Source organism: Hippocampus zosterae, chromosome 1 (genome assembly GCF_025434085.1).
Source record: "Hippocampus zosterae strain Florida chromosome 1, ASM2543408v3, whole genome shotgun sequence".
NCBI classification, from domain to species: domain Eukaryota; kingdom Metazoa; phylum Chordata; class Actinopteri; order Syngnathiformes; family Syngnathidae; genus Hippocampus; species Hippocampus zosterae.
Window position 1 is genome coordinate 718,532 of NC_067451.1, and position 20,189 is coordinate 738,720.

The following is a 20,189-nucleotide window of genomic DNA, read 5'->3' on the forward strand; positions in this document are numbered from 1 at the left end:
CCCCCCCCGCCCCCGCAAATGTATATTACTTTCTATCTTGAGGATTTCATCTTGTAATTTTAGCCACATAAATGTTGAGTGTGACAACACAAACTAATAACTTCTCTTCGTGTGGGGCTTATTTATATTCAGATCATGAAGTGTTGGTACCTAACCTCTTAATTACCATGTTAAGGAGAGGCATTGTGCACTTTTTAAAACTGCGTGATGATGCGTACTCCGTTTACAAGGCAGAGTTGCCACATCCAACAAGGCGGACGCGCTGACGGATCGTAGCTCAAAGAGGCGTCAGAACGTCATGTTACTACTCCTAAGATTAACACCTGCTAGTTCCACAACATGAGTACAAGTTTAATATACGTTCAAATAAATATTTGGACTTGGGACAGTGCCGAAAATATGCGGAGGGTGACCCTTCAAAAAGGCGGAAATTATTTCTAAACTTGGTCGATCTTGTGCTAAAAATATGCGGAGGGTTACCTGGACGCCAGGCCGCAAGTTGCATGATTAGGCTTGGTACGAGCCAATTAATTCCCTCAAACAAAAGCGTGTTGGCCAGATAAATGTGGATAGTGTGATAAAAGGTCGACATGATGTATTTTCTGCACTTAAACTCATACAGTTGGTGGCGCTAATGCAACATCAAATTGATTTTTAATCCCGCCAGCGAATACCACAGAAGGAGAGCGGTCACGAGCCCGAAGTACTTTCAGCCCAACCCCCAATGTTAGCTTTAGCTTTAGCGCCGTCGCCATTTTACAGTGTGACGATCGTGAACGCAGACTCATCTTCCGAAGGTAGGCCGTCGAAACACAATCGAAGAAAAAAAAGCTAAACTCAAATTGGTTGGATTAAAATATTGGAGATTGAATAATAAGACTGAATAATAATTATCTCCGGGTTATAGTCCATTATTTAACCGCCCCAGTGACGTGATTACGGCTTGATTGAGGGATCTTGACGTTCCTTTGCGCGTGCGAAACATTACATGGGTTCGCAAGTATTGAATTGCCTTTGAAATGCTCCGATGTTATTTAATGTTACCAATTTCATATTTTTGCATCGATACAATCTTGAATCGTGATTGAATCGCATTTTCCCCTTTACGTCGCCAATAGGTAGGCCACGACTTGCTCGTACCGCTGCTAAGGCGGCCACGGTGAAAGCTAACGTGTCTGTACAAGGCCAGCAATGGCGGCGTTTTCAGTTTTTTCGTGTTATCAGTTTGTACGGTTAGATAATGTGGATTTCATGGATCTAATTATTTGACTTGACTAATTCAAGTGAGGGTTCTCGGGGACGCCAGCGTCATTTCGCTAAGCTGTTGTAGTCTGCGCATGAGGTTCGTCCATGTTGCGCAGACATCCATATTGTTTGCGCGACGCTAAACACAAAAGAAGTACCACCCGTGCCCACACACTCGCTCGTTGCCTTGCTGATGTGTTTCCAGCTTGCGTGTGGGGAGGTGAAACCGTTAAAGTATACTTATGTAAATGTATGAGTATATTAAAAAAACCGTTAAAATATACCGATGTTAGAAAGAATGTGCATATAAAAAATGTGTATATGTAGCATCTCTATATGTAGCCTCTTTAGCGGTTGGGCCAGTTATGTTCCCTCCGCGATGAACAGAATCCATTATACTGCAATTATGGAGTTCGGTCTGATCATTTTAAATGTCCCCCACCCCCTTTTTCAGGAGTGAAGTGTAAACGGTCACAATGGTGAAAATATTCGTGGGGAACCTTTCGCCCGAGACCACATCAGACGAACTGAGGTCACTCTTCTCTCAGTACGGCAAGATTGCCGAGTGTTCCATTCTGAAGAGTTTCGGCTTCGTGCACATGGACAGCAAGGCGGAGGCGGAGGAGGCCATCCGCAACCTCCACCAGTATCAACTGAACGGCCAGGCCATGAACGTGGAGCTGAGCCGTGGCAAGACAAGAGGCTCCACCAAGCTCCATGTGGGAAACATCGCATGCACCAACCAAGAGCTGAGGGCCAAGTTTGAAGAATACGGCGTGGTGGTGGAGTGTGACATAGTTAAAAACTATGCCTTTGTTCACATGGAACGCATGGAGGATGCCATGGAGGCCATTAATCAGTTAGACAACACGGCTTTCAAAGGTGACCTCTCGGGCTGGGCTTTTATTGGGGAATGTCTTATCTGATTTAACTGTTTTGTTGTTTAAAAAAAAAAAGGTAAGTCTTGAATATACACCAGGTGAGTGAAACGTCGAATGTCAACAGCATAGTAGGGCTGGGCGATTAATTGGTCGGTGTTGTGTAGTTTGCAACTTCCCCTGTGGTGGCAAAAACAAACGAACAAAAAAATATGAATTTCATTCCTGTTTAGAAACGGAACATAACCATCTCCACTTTGTATGACAAAAGCTTGGTGGAAGGTATTCATTTTTATTGCATGATGTAAAATTCTTGAAGATTGTTAATTCATGTCGAAGGGCATTTTTACTATACATGGGAAAACAAATCTATTTTGGCTAGCTAAAAAGCTTGTTTCGCAAATCCCAGAAGGGGAAAAAATGCCATTTTTGTTTGAAGAAAAGCTTGCAATTGAGTTCTTTTAATGGTGGGGAAATTGGACGTTTTATTTTCTGTCCGTATCGCCCAGCCCTACTGAAAAGCTACTGTTCTAAAGCTGGTATCCGTAATGTTGCCTTGTTTGTCCGGTACCACCTATACTGCACTGGCCATCGGTGGCTCAAGGCTGAATATAAATTTGTCTATTTTCTTTACTATTGAGCTCCGCATACTGGAATGAGCATGACGAGTCGTGTTGCTTTTCGCGTTGGTGCGCGGGCCCCTGAATTAATCAAAACGGTGAGAGCAAGATGAATTTTGCCATAATGTTTAGCTGCATCGGAGAATCATAGAACAGTAACCCGACACGGGGTTGTGCGACTAGTTGTGATGAGTTGCCAACTATCAGCAGTTAGTTATGCTCGGTTTTGTCATTTGAGCTGCAGGCGAACAGCGTCGCGATATCAAAGGAACAGCCCATTTAGAAAATTTTTTAATTTGAATTTAAAACAATATAAACACATTTCTACCAAGAGAGATCAAGCCGTAGCAATACAGTATAAAATAGATTTTTACGATTTTATATACATATCTATATTTCAAGGAATGTAATTCATACATGCCTTTTGGCTGGAAAGCGAAGTGCGGAGAGTCTTTTGCCAAAATGCAAGGGCACGGGAACCTCTCAAAAAATCCATACTGCTTAATTATTGGCCTTTTTCTCTTTCTATCGTTGTAACATAGCTACAGCGGGCAGAGCCTTTTTCCGAGACAGTCGTGACGCGTTTGTGGTTCTGTCGCAATTTAGTCGTGCTACTTAAAAACATTGAATGACGTGAAGGTGGTGCAATTTTTTTTTTTTTTTTTAATTGCGGCGAGTTGTTGGGCATGCAATGGTCAGTCCCCTGGTATTCGAGGGTGCACCCTTAACTAATTTGTCTACGTAGTGGCGTCACGCGGTATGCGGCGGGCCTGTTTGGAAAGTTACGGATTTCAGCTTTAATGTTGTGTTGCTGTGTTGTGATGTTCAAATCTCGTGTTTTTTTTTTCCCCCCCGAGCATAATTTGGGAGTAGCCAAGTGGGATGTACACTTTTATTTTTTTCCATAATGATTGCAAACAAGTCCTTATTGAGTTTTTCTTTTCCAAGGCAAACTGATGAGCGTGAAGCTTTCGACTAGCCGCCTCCGTACTGCGCCGGGAATGGGAGACCGATCGGGTTGTTATCGTTGCGGGCAGGAAGGCCACTGGTCCAAAGAATGCCCGCTAGATCAAAACGGCTACCACAGAAACGGCTCAGAGCCAAACTCTGATGGATTCGATGCTTCGAGGTTTGACGGGCGTGCTCCGAACCGGGCTTATCAAGCGGGCTTCACCGGCGCGGAAGTGGAATATGGCGCCGGCTACGCTCCTGTGCCTGGCGTTTCCCGTGGTGCCGGTCACAGCGGGAATGCGGCGCCGTTCAGACCCGGTCCGGGCTTCGAGAATGCAGCGAGATTCGGGCCGCATCCAGGTTACGGCGTGTCCGGCACCGGGGCCGCATACCAGACCGACGGCTCGTACTATGGCGCGGTACCTGGCTACCCGATGCGGCGGTCGCCTTACGAGGAGCGAGATCCGTACGGAGTTGTGGACTACTACGGGAAGTACAGGGCCAATATGTACGGCGCCGGTTATTACGAGGAACAACGCGCCGCCGTGCCCACGCCTGCCGCAACAGCGGCCACTTCAACCACGGCTGTTCGTGCGCCGTCGTCTAGCGTCGAGGCATATCAGGTCCCTCAGGTCCCTGCTGCAACGGTTACCCCATTCGTGCAACGGGACCGGAGTCCGATTCGGAGAAACCCCACCGAGGGTGAAGGATACACGTATCCTCCGGGTTCGCAGATCCCCACGGTGGCCACTACTGCCAATAATAAGTACTACCTCTAACTATCCGCGGGATCCCGGCAACATTTGTCTCACGCAGCCAACACGACGACAGTTGTTCCTGGGTTAGCTTAGCCGTTCAGCATGCGGCCACTAGTATTATCCAATGAGATCTAGTTGCTCATGTGTCAAGACAAAAAAAAAAAAGATCTAATTAATCGGTGTCCAACTTTGTAAGGCAGAAAGTCTGAATACATTCACGTTCCACTCCATTTGGAAGTAGCAACATTCTTTAAACGTTCAGCCAGTGTAATAGTCAAGTCAAGATAATAGTGCATGTTGCAAAGATTTTGACATTCACGCAGTCTTTCTGAAATGTGTTTTTTTGCTTTTTAGTGTAGTTCTGAGACTAACCGTATAGCTACGTAATTGAGGCAATGGTAGAACATGTAAATACTATGCTTTAAATTGCCTACACTTTAGTTAAGACTTGCTAGCGCATTAAACCAGGCCTACCCATTTGTTCTAGTGGAAATGCCTCAATTTTTTTTTCCCATGCAGTATAATAGAAATGTCTCTTTGGGTTATAGTACAAAAAATGTGATATTGCATTGCTGTTAACACCCACACTATTTTTTCCATCAAATTTTGATTCATTATATGGACCGCTTGATGTCTTTGTTGTCGCCTCCTAAATAAACAGAATCAAGTCAACTTTTGGGTGTGTTTCAATTCCATTTTGGGGCGTAGAGACTAATGCTACCTGTAATCATCTTACCAGGCCAAGTGATCAGACCTTGAGCAACCATTGGCCTTTAATCAATACATAGGCAGACGACACTAGACAAGATAAAAGGTGCTTGATTTTTACCCTGTCACGTTCAACCTGAGTACTTAAAAACTGTAGTTGCGAATACTGTGCATTATTCACCTTTGGCTCATGAAGTTAGTTGCAGGGCACGTTCAAATAAGTCATTTTTTCCTTGTCATAGTCTAAAATGGCACGGTTTAGGAATCTGGGAAGAAGCCCACACGCGATTTGAAAGTTGTGCGACTGTCATGGGGAAAAAAAATGTACGTAAAATTTTAAAAAAAAGTTGTTCTCCTGAAAACGATTGACCTTGTACACTTGTGATCGTGCCGAAGTGGACGAGGAGGAAGGCAAACGCTTTGACATGTCGATTTGCTTGTGTCCTTGTGACGTCACGTGGGAGGCGATGCTTCTTTCGGCCAATAGGGGAGCGTCGTAATGGCGCGTCTGCTCGCAGCCTGCCGCGGCCGAGCTCGCGACGGTCTTTTGTGATTTTTGAGCGGGGCGCCATTTTGATGACTCGAAAGCGGCTCGCGAAACTCGGAGCGCGAGGCGACCGGCTCCTTTTCGGCGCATTTCGGGCCCCCACTAATCCGCTTCTTTTTCGACAGCGAGTGGACTGGGCAAAATGGCTACGGGAGCAAACGCAACTCCATTGGGAAAGTTGCACCCCAGCATCGGCGCCAAACGTGGCTTCGACGCGGGGCCCGGCGCTGACAACGGAATGATGCCGAACCCGAGGCCTCCCGCCTCCTTTACGCCAATACAAGGATTCCAGCCTGCGATGCCATCCCCGGCTTTTGCGCAGACGCACCAGTTTAGCGCAGCGGGTGGGTTTTCGCCCCAGGCGCCTACACAGCAGCCGCTCGGCGGACAAGGTAAGCACGCAGCGTCTTGCTCTCGTCGTGGCAAATGAATGTGAAGTGATTTTACCACGCTCGCATGGCCATTTAGCAGCATGGTGGCGTGGGTTCCACACAGCCTCGGACCAAAACACAAACGGAAAATAGTTTTGTTCGTCGTACTTATCGGTGCTCGTGTGCCTCAACGCCAAAAGAAAGTTCCGAACAGTTGCAAGGTGCGCCATGTGTTCCGACACACACAAGTCAGCGTCCCCATTGAAATGAATTGGAATTTCGTCCAAGCGCAAATGAGGCACCGTCATTTTGATGTTTTTATTAAACTAAATACTGGCCACCACGTTGTGCCAAAATGAAAAGCACAATAAAACAGAACGTCATGAATTAAAATTGTATTACTAAGAATAAATTACGTTCGGATAACTACGGCTTCCCCGAAATGGGCGTGACCTTGTGAGTGACGTTTATTGTGAGGTCTCCACTCGTGCATTGGGCGCTTCAGCACTCGCGGATTTACCAGATCCTTATTTTTTGGGGGAGGCGGGGGTAGAATCAATATATTTTCGATGCATTTATAATGGACGTCAGTGATAGGGTTGACCCGATCCGATATCAGCCAGAACCAAACGGAACAGTATTGTATGTAACCGGTCTCAATCCCAAATCTCTGGGATTTGCGCTCATATGCAATTACAATCTGATTATTGTTAGGGTTAATTCTCAGGATCCTTCAATTGATTTACATTTATTTTATTCAAATTAAGTACATTCTCTTCTCTGTAAACCAAATGTATTGAATAAATGCGTCATCTTTTGTCATACTTGCTGTTGCTGACTATTGCTCATAGTATCGTAACCATAGTAAGCGTAATTAAAAACAAAGCGTCAGAAAGTTATTGATTTATATTTGAAAAGAGTCCCTTGTTTTTGAAATAGATCATTGTCATCAATTTTTTGCCGTCTTGTGTGTGAAAATGAAATGTGGATGTTGTTAGTGACAGTTTTTTTCAAATCGTACGTTGAGCTGATTATGATTTTTTTTCGCCACTTTAATGTGTTGCGCAGTTTTCAGAGCGCCTGTGTGTGATTTAACTTTTGGAATCGGACCCTCGTGGGGATTAGTGAATTAGAAAAGTGATGGATGGCTTATTGACTGTCTTGTGTGAATTTTTCCTGCTGCTTCATCTCTACTATGGATTCCGCTAGCCTCCCCAGCTTGACCAGTCCACACCGCTGTGTTGATCCTTGCGCAGTTAGATAAAAAAAATGTAACGGGGAGTGAAACCCAGTTTTGTTTCTCTTTGTAGAATTCAACCAGAAGAAACAACGAAAGAAGAGCCGGTGGAGTAGTGAGACGCCCGATCAGAAAACTGTCATACCGGGTATGCCCACTGTCATCCCCCCTGGTCTGACCCGGGACCAAGAGAGAGCCTACATAGGTAATTTTTCAGCAATATTTTACGATGATCACATGTCGGCTGGTCCGGGACGATTGCTTTAAATGTACACGGTTACTTTTTACATTTCATCTGGTTTGTATCTCATATCTACACGGTGCATAAAGAGGGTTTGATTTTTCTTCCGTTTTTTACTAAACCACCTGAAGTTAATTTTTAACTCTGGTCATCTTCTGAGTGGTGTATTTTCCTGGCGCAAACCTGCATCCCATTGGGCTGCCATTAGCAAGGCGCAGTGTCTGTCGAATGATGAGACGCCACCGCTTGCTGATATCTGTCCATAAACTGCAGGTCACGCGTCACCATCTTGCCTGCTCTCCCCGTCCCCACCCAACACCACACCGATTTTGTATCTGTGCATGGGAGCTCATAATGTCCTTCCTTAACATGCTAAAGTTCTGCTTTGTGTATTTAAAAAAATATATATATATATATTGGTTGGTGGTGGGGTGGGAGGGTTAGAGCGCGAGCAATGCTGCTTCAATGGCAAACCAATCGAGCAATTTCAGACTTGCCATGCAAAACCACGCCAACTCATCAAAAGTGATTGTTTGGGTGAGAAGCAGCTGGGTAGCACCCACAGGCTGCCTTCACGAGCCCGCAATGGCGTTCTCAGAAACATACACACACACGCGTCAGTTTCCTCTATAGCGGACATTGTGAACAATGTCCAGTCATTGGTCATGTTTGTTCGCCGCTGGTATGTGTGCCCACTTTTACGTTGTCGCACTTGGCTGTTTCTTTTGCCCATTCACAAATACAATATGGGCACTATTCACTTCTTTTATTTTCATTTCCGGTAGCATTTGAACAGATGATAAGCTGCTGCGTTTGAAAGCTTAGTCTTCCTCAACTCATGGCTCAGAAGTTGACTTTGGCGCAGCTGTTCTTAGATCAACTGCAAAGCGTCGGGTGTCAAAAGGTGATAGCCCCACATCTGTTCAATGATACTTGGAACAAAATTGAAAATAAAAAAAGCAAGTGAATAGTGACTTTTAGGGCACCCTGTACACGGGAATGCTGACAATTGAATCTGCTAATTGACGCTAATGATATCGAGACAATTCGATCGTTTTTATTTTATTTATTTGTTTTTTTTAAATGAGGTGCACCGATTTTTAAATTTGACGCCGCCAGCCACACAATAAAATAATTGAAAACCCCACTGAAGGAAGTATGGGGCATGAATGGCAATTCCTGCGGCTGCGCTGAATGCAATCGGTGCATCTCTACTCGTGGAAATGTGAGGCAAGATGGAGTCATCAGAAAATGAAGGGGGAAAAAGATGCGGTGATCATGAGCAATTTCACAGAGAAAGTTGTGTGAATGCTATTTGTCCTGCTAGTTTGCACTGTTGGTTGAAAAATAAATAATAATAATAATAATAATAACGATGGTCCGAAAAGCTCTCACTTTCTCTGTGAACTACACGCAGGCTGTGTTCGGAATCACCATATTGGCCCACCAATGCCATTGAGTTGCCCGTGTGAGAGTTTGCTCCGTCAATGTAGCCCACACAGCCTTTTCCAAAGGAGGCAGCGACAACTTAGTCAGCAGAAAAAACATTGCATCCCATGATGCATTGCGCCGACGCAGAAAAAAACGAATGTCACGGCACGGATGGATGGGTGGATGGCCAGGAACTGCTGTGTAGTGATCTTGTCATATTCCGTCAGCTCAAAGCAAGGAGAACTGTGTCTGTTCAGTCTTCATGACGGAAGGTCCACCAGCTGAACTCTTTCTTCTCTGATTTCTGAGAAGAAAGTCAGAATTTGATTTTTTAAAAAAAGTTTTCGCTTCACTGGCCCTAATCCTACAGTCGAGCCTCGGTTCAACGTAAATAGCGAATTAGTACGTTACAGCGGTAGTTTGTTGTAACCATTTCCAATAAAATGGCCGCCAACTACGATGTAGAATACAGTATGGAACATTTGTCAGTGTAAAAATGTCACTTACAAATTCGTGTATGTAAAGAAAATATGCTTGGTCGGGACTTTGAAATATGAACGTTACAGGGGTGGAAACGTTAAAACGGGGTTTGACTCCAGTGTTCCAAACCATTTTTTTTTCCCATTGAGCTGACAAGTCAACGAAATAATCAAATCATTTCGAACACAGCCGCACAATGTCATTGTTGCGCTTGCTTCTGATCTGGTCCCGTTCCGGCGTAAATGTCGTGCTTTCAACGAGGCGTTCTTGCGGTGATCTGTCGCGCGAGGCTTAACCTGCTTTGTCATCGTCTACGATGCGCATCACACTGCTAATGTTAGAACCGAGGCGCAAGTTGTGACTCGTATGCCGTTTTACCGCGTTTGTCTCACGTGTAATTGAAATGCCCGTTGCGTTTCATCTTTTTTGTGACCTCATGAATGAGCGAGACGGTGCTCCCCCGTCGGGGGGCGTCGTCGTCGTCTTTTTGATGGTGATGTGATAACCGCATTTCTCCCCATCCTTGTTTTCTTTCCTAACCTGAATTCTTCCAGTCCAACTGCAGATCGAAGACCTGACACGTAAACTGCGTACAGGAGACCTGGGAATCCCTGTTAACCCTGAGGACAGGTCGGAAAAAGATTAAACCCATGAACAGTAACTCTTTCTCTACCTTATTGAATTACTTTTGTTTGGGGGGGGGTAATGCTCATTTTCAGTACGTTTCCATGTTGTGTTGTGGTTAGAATGAGTCTTAAGATGTGTTAGATATGACAGATCTAGTTTTTAAAATCGTAGCTGTACACAAGTCACTCATCATTTGCTAATTATAAAAAGATTTGCAAGAAAGTCTTGAATCTTCACACTTTTTTAAGTAGTGATAGAATTTTAATACTTTAGGGTTTTTTTCCGTTTGTGGGCGCAAATGTGTTGTTACAATAATAGCAAATACATGATTTTTTTTCAAACAGGTTTGTGTCAACAACATTTAAAGCCGTATTTTTGTAAGACATTTTTATAAGTAGCCAGAGAGAGCCACGTCCGGCCTGTGCGATCCTCTTTTAGTGGACAGCAGCGGACAAGAAGGTCACATGGTATATTTGATGAGTTTTAGCAGGAAAGAAATTCAGTGGCCCCCCCAGTAGATCTCCGACAGGAAGTGGCTTGCTCTCGGAAGCGTGTGAAGTTGACCTCTGCTTTCTCAAGTTAAGCAGGGTACACGCACAGCATTTTCGATCTTTTTTTTTTTTTACGGCAGCATGGCAAACATCCGCTTCCCAGGCGATAAAAATCCCGCGTGTGACCCTGCTTAACTGTGAGCTGACCTGGTCACGACATTAGGGCGGCAAGCACGACTCCCAAGATTTTTGTCGCGGTGAATGCCTTGCTTGAGACGTTGGACAAACTCTCACCAAAACCACTTGCCTGCTTCAAGGTAGCTTGACGATCAGCTATCGTTTATCAGACTCGTGGTTCAAACCAAAATTGCGATTGTGAACATTGAACAGATTTGACACGTCACTCCCCGACTGTTTTCTGAACTGAATAATTTCCCCTACAAACCACATAACTTGGGCCAAACAATTTTGAAAAATAATATAACCAAGTGTTTTGTTTTTTTCCCGGTCAATATTGCGATTGCTATTTGAATTGTGAATTATTTTTTTTCTCCGTTCCCGGCTCGATCCTCTTCTGTAAAAAAAAATGATGTGAGCAAAATGAACATTTATTCTGCATACATATTTTCCTCAGATTGTTTTATGCCAAAATTAAGCCCAATTAAACAATTTAGCAACATAACACACCCATCCACATCCGGAACCATGTATTAGGCGTGCATGGACAAATTGCCACATAAACACACAAGTTGGCGCAGCTAACGCACGCCAACACAACAAATGAAAAAAAAAATCTCCCATAGCATCAAATTATCATTAGCTCACAGTTGCAGCCAAACGTGAATTTCTTTTCAATTAATTAATATTGGTGGCTGTCAGTAAATTCTACTGGATTATTTAGTTTTTTTTTCTTTAAAAAAAATGCATAGTTTTCACTGGCCCAATGTAATATGGTTACAGAGATATTTGGCAAAGTATTTATTAAATTGTACCCCGATGGTAAAGTGTGTGTGTGTGTGCGCGTGCGTGTGTGTGTATGTGTGTTTGTGCGCGCGCGTGTGCGCGTACATGCGTTAACGATCTGAAAATTGCATTCTCCACTGCGATGTCGATTTGGATTCAATTAATTGTTCAACCATACCCCACTTTACAGGATAATCTTTCAGGGACATCCGATAATGGGGTCTTTGCTGACCTCGATTGTGGGGGGGGGGGGGGGGGGGGTCTTGAATTCTCCAATTAGACCCAATTGTCAGTAGGTGTCTACCCCCACTTGAGCATCCGTGCCGTCTGTACGCGCTGAAGAGTTTGTCAACACAAAATTTCACAGCCAACCTAAAGGTTGAATTTTGCAGCTGAAACCCTCTTTTGCATCCTTCCCAAATCTATTGGGACAATCAAGCGGAGGTGCTTCACGTCGTCAGCGCTGGACTGATTTCTTCTTTTTTTTTCTTTTTTTTTCAATGGCTCCCTTCATGTGCTCTATGTCACATGGTGAACAAATGTCTCCCTGCGCTGGGAGATCGTAAGTAGGAAAAGGTGGATAATCTAATCCTAATTCCTTTCCTCTAACCCAAATTACCCCACGTCAACCTAACCCTTTTTTAAGCACAGAGCCTCCCTAATGCAGCAATGCAGGTTTTCAGCATCCAAGGGGAGGTACGGACCTCTTCCGCCACGTCGGCACCGAGCGGCTCTCAGCGCCGCTGCTTAGAATTTCATTTTCCTCCCAACCTTTTCTCTCTTTTAGGCCAACAAATCCTGTATGCAGGTTGTAACTCTGGCCACACATTTGCTTTGTCGCCCCTTCAGGGTATCGGAGCTCTGCTTACAGTCACGCTGAGTTCTCTTCAACGGTGTGTGACGTGTTAGTGCCGTATTCCTAAATCACTTTCTCCAGCAATGGCGGCAACAAGTCACATTAGAATACACCGTTGTTATTCAGTAGATGGCACTTTTGATGCCTTGATATGGTCTCGGCATGACGGTTAGGGAATAACCAAAAAAAGATTTTCAAAAATGAATTTAGCCATAGGGAGAATTTCTGACTACCTAATTGCAAATCGGCCCGCTCGGTGTTGAGGGGGGTGATGGAAAAAAAAGCTGACCGTTTGCTTGTTGTCTCCCGTCTCTGCCTGCAGGTCTCCCTCGCCGGAGCCCATTTACAACAGCGAGGGCAAGAGGCTGAACACGCGCGAGTATCGCACGCGCAAGAAGATCGAGGAGGAGCGCCACGCCCTGATCACCGAAATGGTCGGCCTCAACCCCGAGTTCAAACCGCCTGCCGATTACAAGTACGTGTCCGAATGCGGCAGGAAGGAAGTTGGTGACTTTACCACATATATGCAGAAGCACACGTGAACCCCCCCCCCCCCAAAAAAAGCTTTTATTGAATTACTCATTCTTTATTGACTTTTTCATGTGATTATAATTGACCGATTATTCTATATATTTTAAAACGGCCATTTGTGATGATTTTAATCTAAACAAATTTTATATTCGCCGTCATTTAGTTTTAGTTTGTTAACCAATTATTTCATGAAATTCAAAACTTGGGCCGTAACGATGATTGTTTTAAGATAAGATATCCTTTATTTGTCCCACACTGGGGAAATTTACAGGCTCCAGCAGCAAGAATGTGGGTAGAAAGAAGAAAAAACAACAAAAAACGTTCAATAATTGCAATATAAAAACAAAATGGATAAATCGCAGTGCTATTGTCTTTCAACGAATCTCTTGATTTATTTTGTCTGAGTTAGATGAAAAAACCTGTGAAATGTTAAATCAAATCCACTTAACCCATTTAATCCCACCGGTCACACTTATAAAGGAAACCAATGATTTAATTTGCAGGGCTCTAAATTTTTTTATTGCTGATTACTTAAAATGTCTACCATTGACACCTGATTTTTGACTTTTAAATTTCTGGGGAAAATGTGGGATTAAATGGGTTAATTTCCATCCTTATATTAGAAAATGGGAATACTTGAAGCGGACAACGCAGAAAATTCACAAATTGATCATGATTCAATGACTAAGTTTGGCCCCGTAAAACCCGCAAGAACGGTGGTTTTTCAAAGTGAAAGCAGATGTCTACAAATATATTTTGATTTAAGTCAAGTCAAGAGTATTTCTCGAGCACTTTCAAACAGCCATCGCTGCATACAAAGTGCTGTCCATGGAGCGATTTAACATGCACAATAAACAGTAAGACAAATCGGTAATGAAGGCGGTAGAAAGCACCTAGCAGTAAAATCAAGAACAAATCTTAAGTCATGCTGATATTAACGCAGATATAAATCTGTGCCGCCATTACTCATTTCGCAACCCTCAGCGGTTATAGTGGCCTGACTTCTTTTTCAGGTCCGGCGAACACCTTTAGAAATGCATCTGGCCACTGAAAATGACCTCACACGACCCATCGCGGCTCCTTCACGAGTGGAGCCGCGACGGGTCCTTAGAGGAACCCTGAGTGCGTGTGATGTCATTTTCTGTCAGCAAATTGAATTTTTAAAGGTGTTAATTGGACGTGAAAAATATCCAATTCGTTTAAAATGAATGAATAAAAGTGAATTCATTAGTTTTCAGGGAAAGGGGGGAGGCGGGTGGACAAAACGAATGGCACTCATATTACGGGATTCTTGAAATGTCAACCGGGCCCCATTTTTGTTTTTTGTACCACAATTTAGCAGTGTGTCCATTGCCCTGGTTTTCTGTGCAGACCCCCAGCCACCAGAGTCAATGACAAAGTGATGATTCCGCAAGACGAATACCCCGAGATCAACTTTGTCGGGCTGCTTATCGGACCGCGGTGAGTTTGAAGTTCACGGTGGCGTCTGTGTCATCTTTGCGCCATCTTATTTTGTGTGTGTTTTTGGCCCGGGGGTTGGGGGGGTTGTTGATTACCAGTGGAAACACCTTGAAGAACATTGAAAAAGAATGCTGTGCCAAAATCATGATCCGCGGCAAAGGCTCCGTGAAGGAGGGCAAGGTGGGCAGGAAGGACGGACAGATGCTGCCCGGCGAGGACGAGCCTCTGCACGCCCTGGTCACGGCCAACACCATGGAGAATGTCAAGAAAGCCGTGGAGCAGGTGTTGACTCGAGCAGCCCCCGCCCGGGATTTTTTTTCCCTTTTGCTTTCCACCGCCTTTGACCCAACGATGTGCCCGCAGATCCGCAATATCCTGAAGCAAGGCATCGAGACGCCCGAGGACCAGAACGACCTGCGCAAGATGCAGCTGAGAGAGCTGGCCAGGCTCAACGGCACGCTGAGAGAAGATGACAACAGGTTATTACGTTCGTGTCGTACCGCTCGTCCCATCCCGAATGGCACCTTTTTGCGACAACTGCAAGAAAGAGCTCTCATAGACAATATTGACGTTGAGATAAACAAAGACGCCTTCTTGAGTGCCTCGACGCTGCTATTGGATGTGGCACAGTGAAGCAAGTTGTGAAGATGCTTCCCCCCTCGGAGATCGATCATCAAGCCAAATATGTCAGGGGTGTCCAAACTTTTTGCCAAGGGGGCCAGATTTTATGTGGTAAAATGTCGGGGGGCCGACCTTGGCTGACATTCTTTACATTGAACAACAATATTGTTCAACAAATTTTAGTAAGCCAGTCTGTTTCACATGTCCATTTTTATTTTAATTTCAACAATCTTAAGAATTTCTTTTGGTTCATTTGAAACGGGTATATCACCTGCAACTGCTTATTCACTTGACTTTTTCTTAAACAGAAGTCTCCTGAGTGCAAATTGATTGATTTGAAACATAAAATGTATCACCGTGACTTTTCAATAGTCACAAAACCTTTGACTCGAACAACGGGGAAATGAACAAGCAATACACATATCCACAACTGCAAGGATCATTTGAAATATGACATATCGGTCAATAGAAACACGGAGTGATGTCTTGTGAACTCGTGAGTGATGCCCTCTAGTGTCTAAATGCTATTACTCATTTAGCCACTAGAGGGAAGCAGTACTCTATGAAACATCACTCACCAGTCTACGAGACCTCAGTCAATGCAACACGTGTTCCATTGCGCACAACCTGCGGGCCAGACGGCACTGATTTTATGACGGGGGCCGAGGGCCGGATGAAATTCGACCGCGGGCCGGATTTGGCCCGCGGGCCGGACTTTGGACATTACTGAAATATGTAGTTCCCGCTTTTGATTGAATGATTGGATTGGATAATTATGTAATGATCGCCCAAGTACTGCGCATTTTAGGGTGTTTTCCTCATCAGAGGCACTCGCGACAAAGCTTATGTGGCTTCGCGAGAGAAACGCGTCCAAACAATTTTAACATTTTTTTACAAGTAGTTTTTTGCTTGATGTGCTCTTCACTCATGAGGATGTGAACAGTGAGAGTTTTTCAGTATTGTTTGAAGCCAATCGGCCCCCTGCGGTCCAGCAAGACAAAACTATTGAAACCCGCCTTGTCTGTAGGATCCTGCGCCCTTGGCAGAACACGGAGCCCCGCAGCATCACCAACACCACCCTGTGTACAAAGTGCGGCGGGGCGGGCCACATCTCCTCGGACTGCAAATACACCAGGTAACGACGAAAGCCTTCCGTTTCCGTTTTTCCGCGTAAACTAAACGTCTTCCCGTTTTGTGCGCCGCAAAGTACCTTCGCCGCCCAAAGAGCAACGGGCGGCGAGCCCCCGCAGTCGGCGCAGGACAAGGCTCGTATGGACAAGGAGTACCTGTCGCTCATGGCCGAGCTGGGGGAGGCCCCGCTGCCGACGTCCGGCGGGGGGCCCCCCAGCCAGCAGGGAGGACCCCCCCGGTCCTCCGTGCACAGCAGTAGCCAGGGACCGCCGGTATTAATTTTTTGGGGGGATGAAGATACTCCCGCCGCGATTGAGTTTGTTTCGGACTAATTGCGTGTCTCCCGACAGAGCCGGCCTCCCTGGATGGGCTCTGCTTCCAGCGACAACAGGAACTTCCACGCCATGCACGGAGGAGGCCATCACAACTTCCCTCCCCCCATGCCCAGCATGGGAGGCCCTCCCATGCCCCACAACCCCAACGGCATGCCTCCCCCGTGGATGCAGCCTCCCCCTCCGCCCATGGGCCAGGGCCACGGACCTCACGGGCACCACATGGGTGAGCGCAAACACACAAGATACATAATCCACCTTCTGCTATTTATACAACAGAATCGTACACACCAATGCTATTACAGTGACTGAAAATTGACGATTGGAAAAAGTATTTTGCGTCCGTCCATGATCTGATCTGCTGATCCTCATGAGCGTGGCGGCCATTGCAGTCTCAGGCCGATCTGCTAAGCAGCCGGGCAGGTGCTGCAAATCAACTGGAAGTCCATCTTAGTTTTACGAAGCAAACTCGAGCGAGAATGGCCTTTGTTTTTGTCTTACATGAGCTTTAAGGGGCGGCCCGGTAGTCCAGTGGTTAGCACATTGGCTTCACAGTGCAGAGGTACCGGGTTTGATTCCAGCTCCGGGCTCCCTGTGTGGAGTTTGCATGTTCTCCCCGGGCCTGCGTGGGTCTTCTTCGGGTGCTCCGGTTTCCTCCCACATTCCAAAAACATGCATGGCAGGCTGATTGAACACTCTAAATTGTCCCTAGGTGTGAGTGTGAGTGCGAATGGTTGTTCATCTCTGTGTGCCCTGCGATTGGCTGGCAACCGATTCAAGGTTTCCCCCGCCTGCTGCCCGAAGACAGCTGGGATAGGCTTCAGCACCCCCCGCGACCCTAGTGAGGATCAAGCGGCTCGGAAGATGAATGAATGAATGAATGAGCTTTAAGGGTCAATTTCAAATGTATTGATTTTGGTAGTGTGCGTCCTCACGTACGAGGAAGGTCAAACAGTTATTTGAGAATAGTAGTTTACTTGTGTTCGTTTTTAATGTTGCACTTATAAAAATAACTTATCAAAAATAATCTACATACAGTATACATATTTTTTAAATGGTTAAAGCTAAACAACAAAAGCATTTTAAAAACCCTGCTTTGCAACTAATCAAAACAGCGAACCAAAAATAACGTCAAAACCATCATGAAAAGCTGAAAATTGTCACGCAGAGACACACACACACATTCAGAGTAAAGTCAGAATAAATCGTTGTCTCGATATGTAAACTTTCCTTGCTATTTTTGTTTGTAGTGTGGGGTGAGACTGTTCAAATGTATTAAAAAAAAAGCCACTTGGGCTTGATAAAGGATGTCGAGCACTGTTTGAAAAGTGTGGGTTCACATTCTAGACATTTTGTTGTCCTCAGGCATGATGCCACCTCCCATGGGCATGATGCCCCCTCCGCCGCCTCCTCCCAACAGTCAGCCGCCGCCACCTCCGTCCGGTCCTTTGCCGCCGTGGCAACAGCAGGCCCCTCCTCCACCGCCGACGAGCAGCATGGCAACAAGCACACCGCTGCCCTGGCAACAAAGTAAGAACAACCAAAAATTGACACGCTCATTCGTTCAGTCATTCATTCATTCATTCATTCAGCAATTAATCCTCCTCTCCTCTTCCCCTCCCCCCAAGATACCCCCACCACATCCAGCCCTGGCACAGGCTCTCTCCCTCCATGGCAACAGCCGCAGCAGCCCGCGGCCTCTGCGCCCCAGCCCCCACCTCCGATGGGCGCCCCCTCCATGGTGCCACCGCCCCCGGGGGTCCAGCCACCCCTCCCGCCCGGTGCACCCCCTCCTCCGCCACCGCCGCCCCCTGGCTCAGCCAGCATGATGTATGCCCCGCCTCCGCCACCCCCGCCGCCAATGGACCCTTCCAACTTTGTCATGATGGGAATGGGGGTCCCGGGCATGCCCCCGTTTGGGATGCCCCCGGCACCTCCGCCTCCTCCGCCCCAAAATTAACAACCTAATGTGAAGAGAATTGTCCGCGTCGCATTCAATAGACTGAGGTCATCTATACACATATAACCTGTGAGTTTTGTATGCCACCGGGCAGAATTAAGGGAGATACTTTAGAATCTGGGGGGGGAGGGGGCTAAGTTAGAAGTCCGAAGTGTCAAATGAATACGAGGTTAATCAAAGGTGGGGCATTCAGTGTGATTGGCAGATGGGATACAATGCGGTCGTCTCGGAGCACGCGTTCCTAGTTTTGTATGGTTCCCGTCTTGTAACAAACAACACATCTACCGCAGATATGATGTTAGTTCACTTGGTGTCAGTTGAAGAAGAGTTCTTCTCTTTTCAAAGTTTGTATCACTGCAAAAGCTCCCTGTGTGGGTGTGCGCGTGTGTGTGAGAGAGTGAGAGCGAGTGAAAACACTTTCTCAGGCCTCGGTTCTGCAGTGCTATGCAGTTTGTTTTGGTTTGTCTACTGATTAAAGCACCCAATGGGTAAATTTGATGACTTGCATGATCCATTTCAAGAGCTGATGGTGTTTCGAGTGAATGAGGTCCCCACGCCGATGTCCGTTGTTGGGTTTGAGTTCACGAAGAGTCATATTTTTGTAATAAAAAGTGATGTGTTTTAGTTTTTGAGGATTTGTTTGCATGTTTCTCAGTTGTGACGTTTGCGTTTGAACAAGGGGGAACATTGTACTCCAAACCCTTCTGGACTATTTAAATGAGAGTTGGACCTTTTTTTTTAATTATTAATATTATTATTTTTTCTGATCACCTTCCTGCGATAAAATGAAGCTGAATGCTTTGTCTTATTGCCGTACTTCTGCAATGTCCAAACAAACCAAGTAATTGCTATTCCAAGATTCGTTGCATTCTGTTCCTGTTGTTACATCGCTCGCTTGATTGATTCGAAATAAACTGATTCTTTGGAAGGAATCGTGTCTAAATTGGGTATTCTGAGTGATGTTCCACGACATATTATATTTTCTTATATAAATACATTCCTTTTTACTCATTTCAGGCCATTTTACCTTGTACTCGGAGACGGACGGGTGCCCATCAGGATTTTCGGGAAAATACGGCTAGTGTATTTCTCGGCCAATCCAAGGCATCATTATTATTATTTTGGGTCATTGACAACTTTTCAACATGATGATCCCCAACACTTCTTACCCCATACCAGTCGATTCATTTTCGGCAAGTGACGATGTATTTTCCGAATTTGGTTCCCATCCCGTCCGTACTGCCACCATAGTTCTTGGGCACTGTGATGTCATTTTCAGTTGACAGCAAATGTCGGGACTGTGAGAGATGGCCACGCACTGAGATGTATAAAAACAGGTCGACTCTTCATCTTAATTCATATTCCACACATGAAATATTGATCAAGACCCCGTGTTTAGACGAGTGGGTTAGCATCTATATATTATATATATATATTGCGCGTCGTCCTTCCGTCTGTCCCTTTTCAAAACGTACCTACTTCACCGCGCCGCTGCGCGCCGCCACTGCGCGCCGCCACTGCGCCGCTCAGGCAGTGGCTCACTACGATCGCGCGGGCATCTTAGCGAAAAAATGTTGTCTACCCACAAGAATTGCAATAAAATTGTTAGTTATTTAGTAGAGCTAAACATCTCTTTATTTTCGCGATAAGCAATGAAGATGAACAAAAAGTCGAACCAAGCAACAACACTTTTGTGGGCCGAAGGCCCACCTTACCAGCCTTCCGCAGGAACTTGCTGATGAGCCAGCT

At 45.6% G+C, this 20,189-nt stretch overlaps 1 protein-coding gene across 3 annotated transcripts; it reads left to right on the forward strand.

Annotated features, from left to right (window-relative positions):
• Positions 1 to 662: 662 nt before the first annotated feature.
• Positions 663 to 19,372, forward strand: sf1 (splicing factor 1). Of its 3 annotated transcripts, XM_052056714.1 has the most exons (14): positions 663 to 797; positions 1,700 to 2,127; positions 5,833 to 6,099; positions 7,389 to 7,520; positions 10,022 to 10,097; positions 12,727 to 12,879; positions 14,307 to 14,396; positions 14,495 to 14,678; positions 14,760 to 14,875; positions 16,045 to 16,152; positions 16,225 to 16,420; positions 16,499 to 16,706; positions 17,846 to 18,010; positions 18,109 to 19,372. In XM_052056714.1, the coding sequence occupies exons 2-14, from the start codon at positions 1,722 to 1,724 to the stop codon at positions 18,438 to 18,440; spliced, it is 2,433 nt and encodes an 810-aa protein (XP_051912674.1). In that variant the 5' UTR covers positions 663 to 797; positions 1,700 to 1,721; the 3' UTR covers positions 18,441 to 19,372. The 3 variants fall into 3 exon arrangements, 2 of the variants coding, with proteins under 2 accessions (XP_051912674.1, XP_051912731.1); XR_007961052.1 differs by lacking the exons at positions 10,022 to 10,097; positions 14,495 to 14,678; positions 14,760 to 14,875; ... (3 more) ...; positions 17,846 to 18,010; positions 18,109 to 19,372; XM_052056771.1 differs by lacking the exons at positions 5,833 to 6,099; positions 7,389 to 7,520; positions 10,022 to 10,097; ... (7 more) ...; positions 17,846 to 18,010; positions 18,109 to 19,372 and adding an exon at positions 3,692 to 5,124.
• The last annotated feature ends 817 nt before the right edge of the window (positions 19,373 to 20,189 follow it).

What these genes read in the sequence shown, in the direction of transcription:
- sf1 (XM_052056714.1), top strand. Translation starts at nt 1,722, where the DNA reads ATGGTGAAAATATTCGTGGGGAACCTTTCGCCCGAGACCACATCAGAC. An exon ending in CCTGTTAACCCTGAGGACAG is followed by an intron (nt 10,098 to 12,726) that starts GTCGGAAAAAGA and finishes CTCTGCCTGCAG; the next exon opens with GTCTCCCTCGCCGGAGCCCA. An exon ending in AAACCGCCTGCCGATTACAA is followed by an intron (nt 12,880 to 14,306) that starts GTACGTGTCCGA and finishes TTTTCTGTGCAG; the next exon opens with ACCCCCAGCCACCAGAGTCA.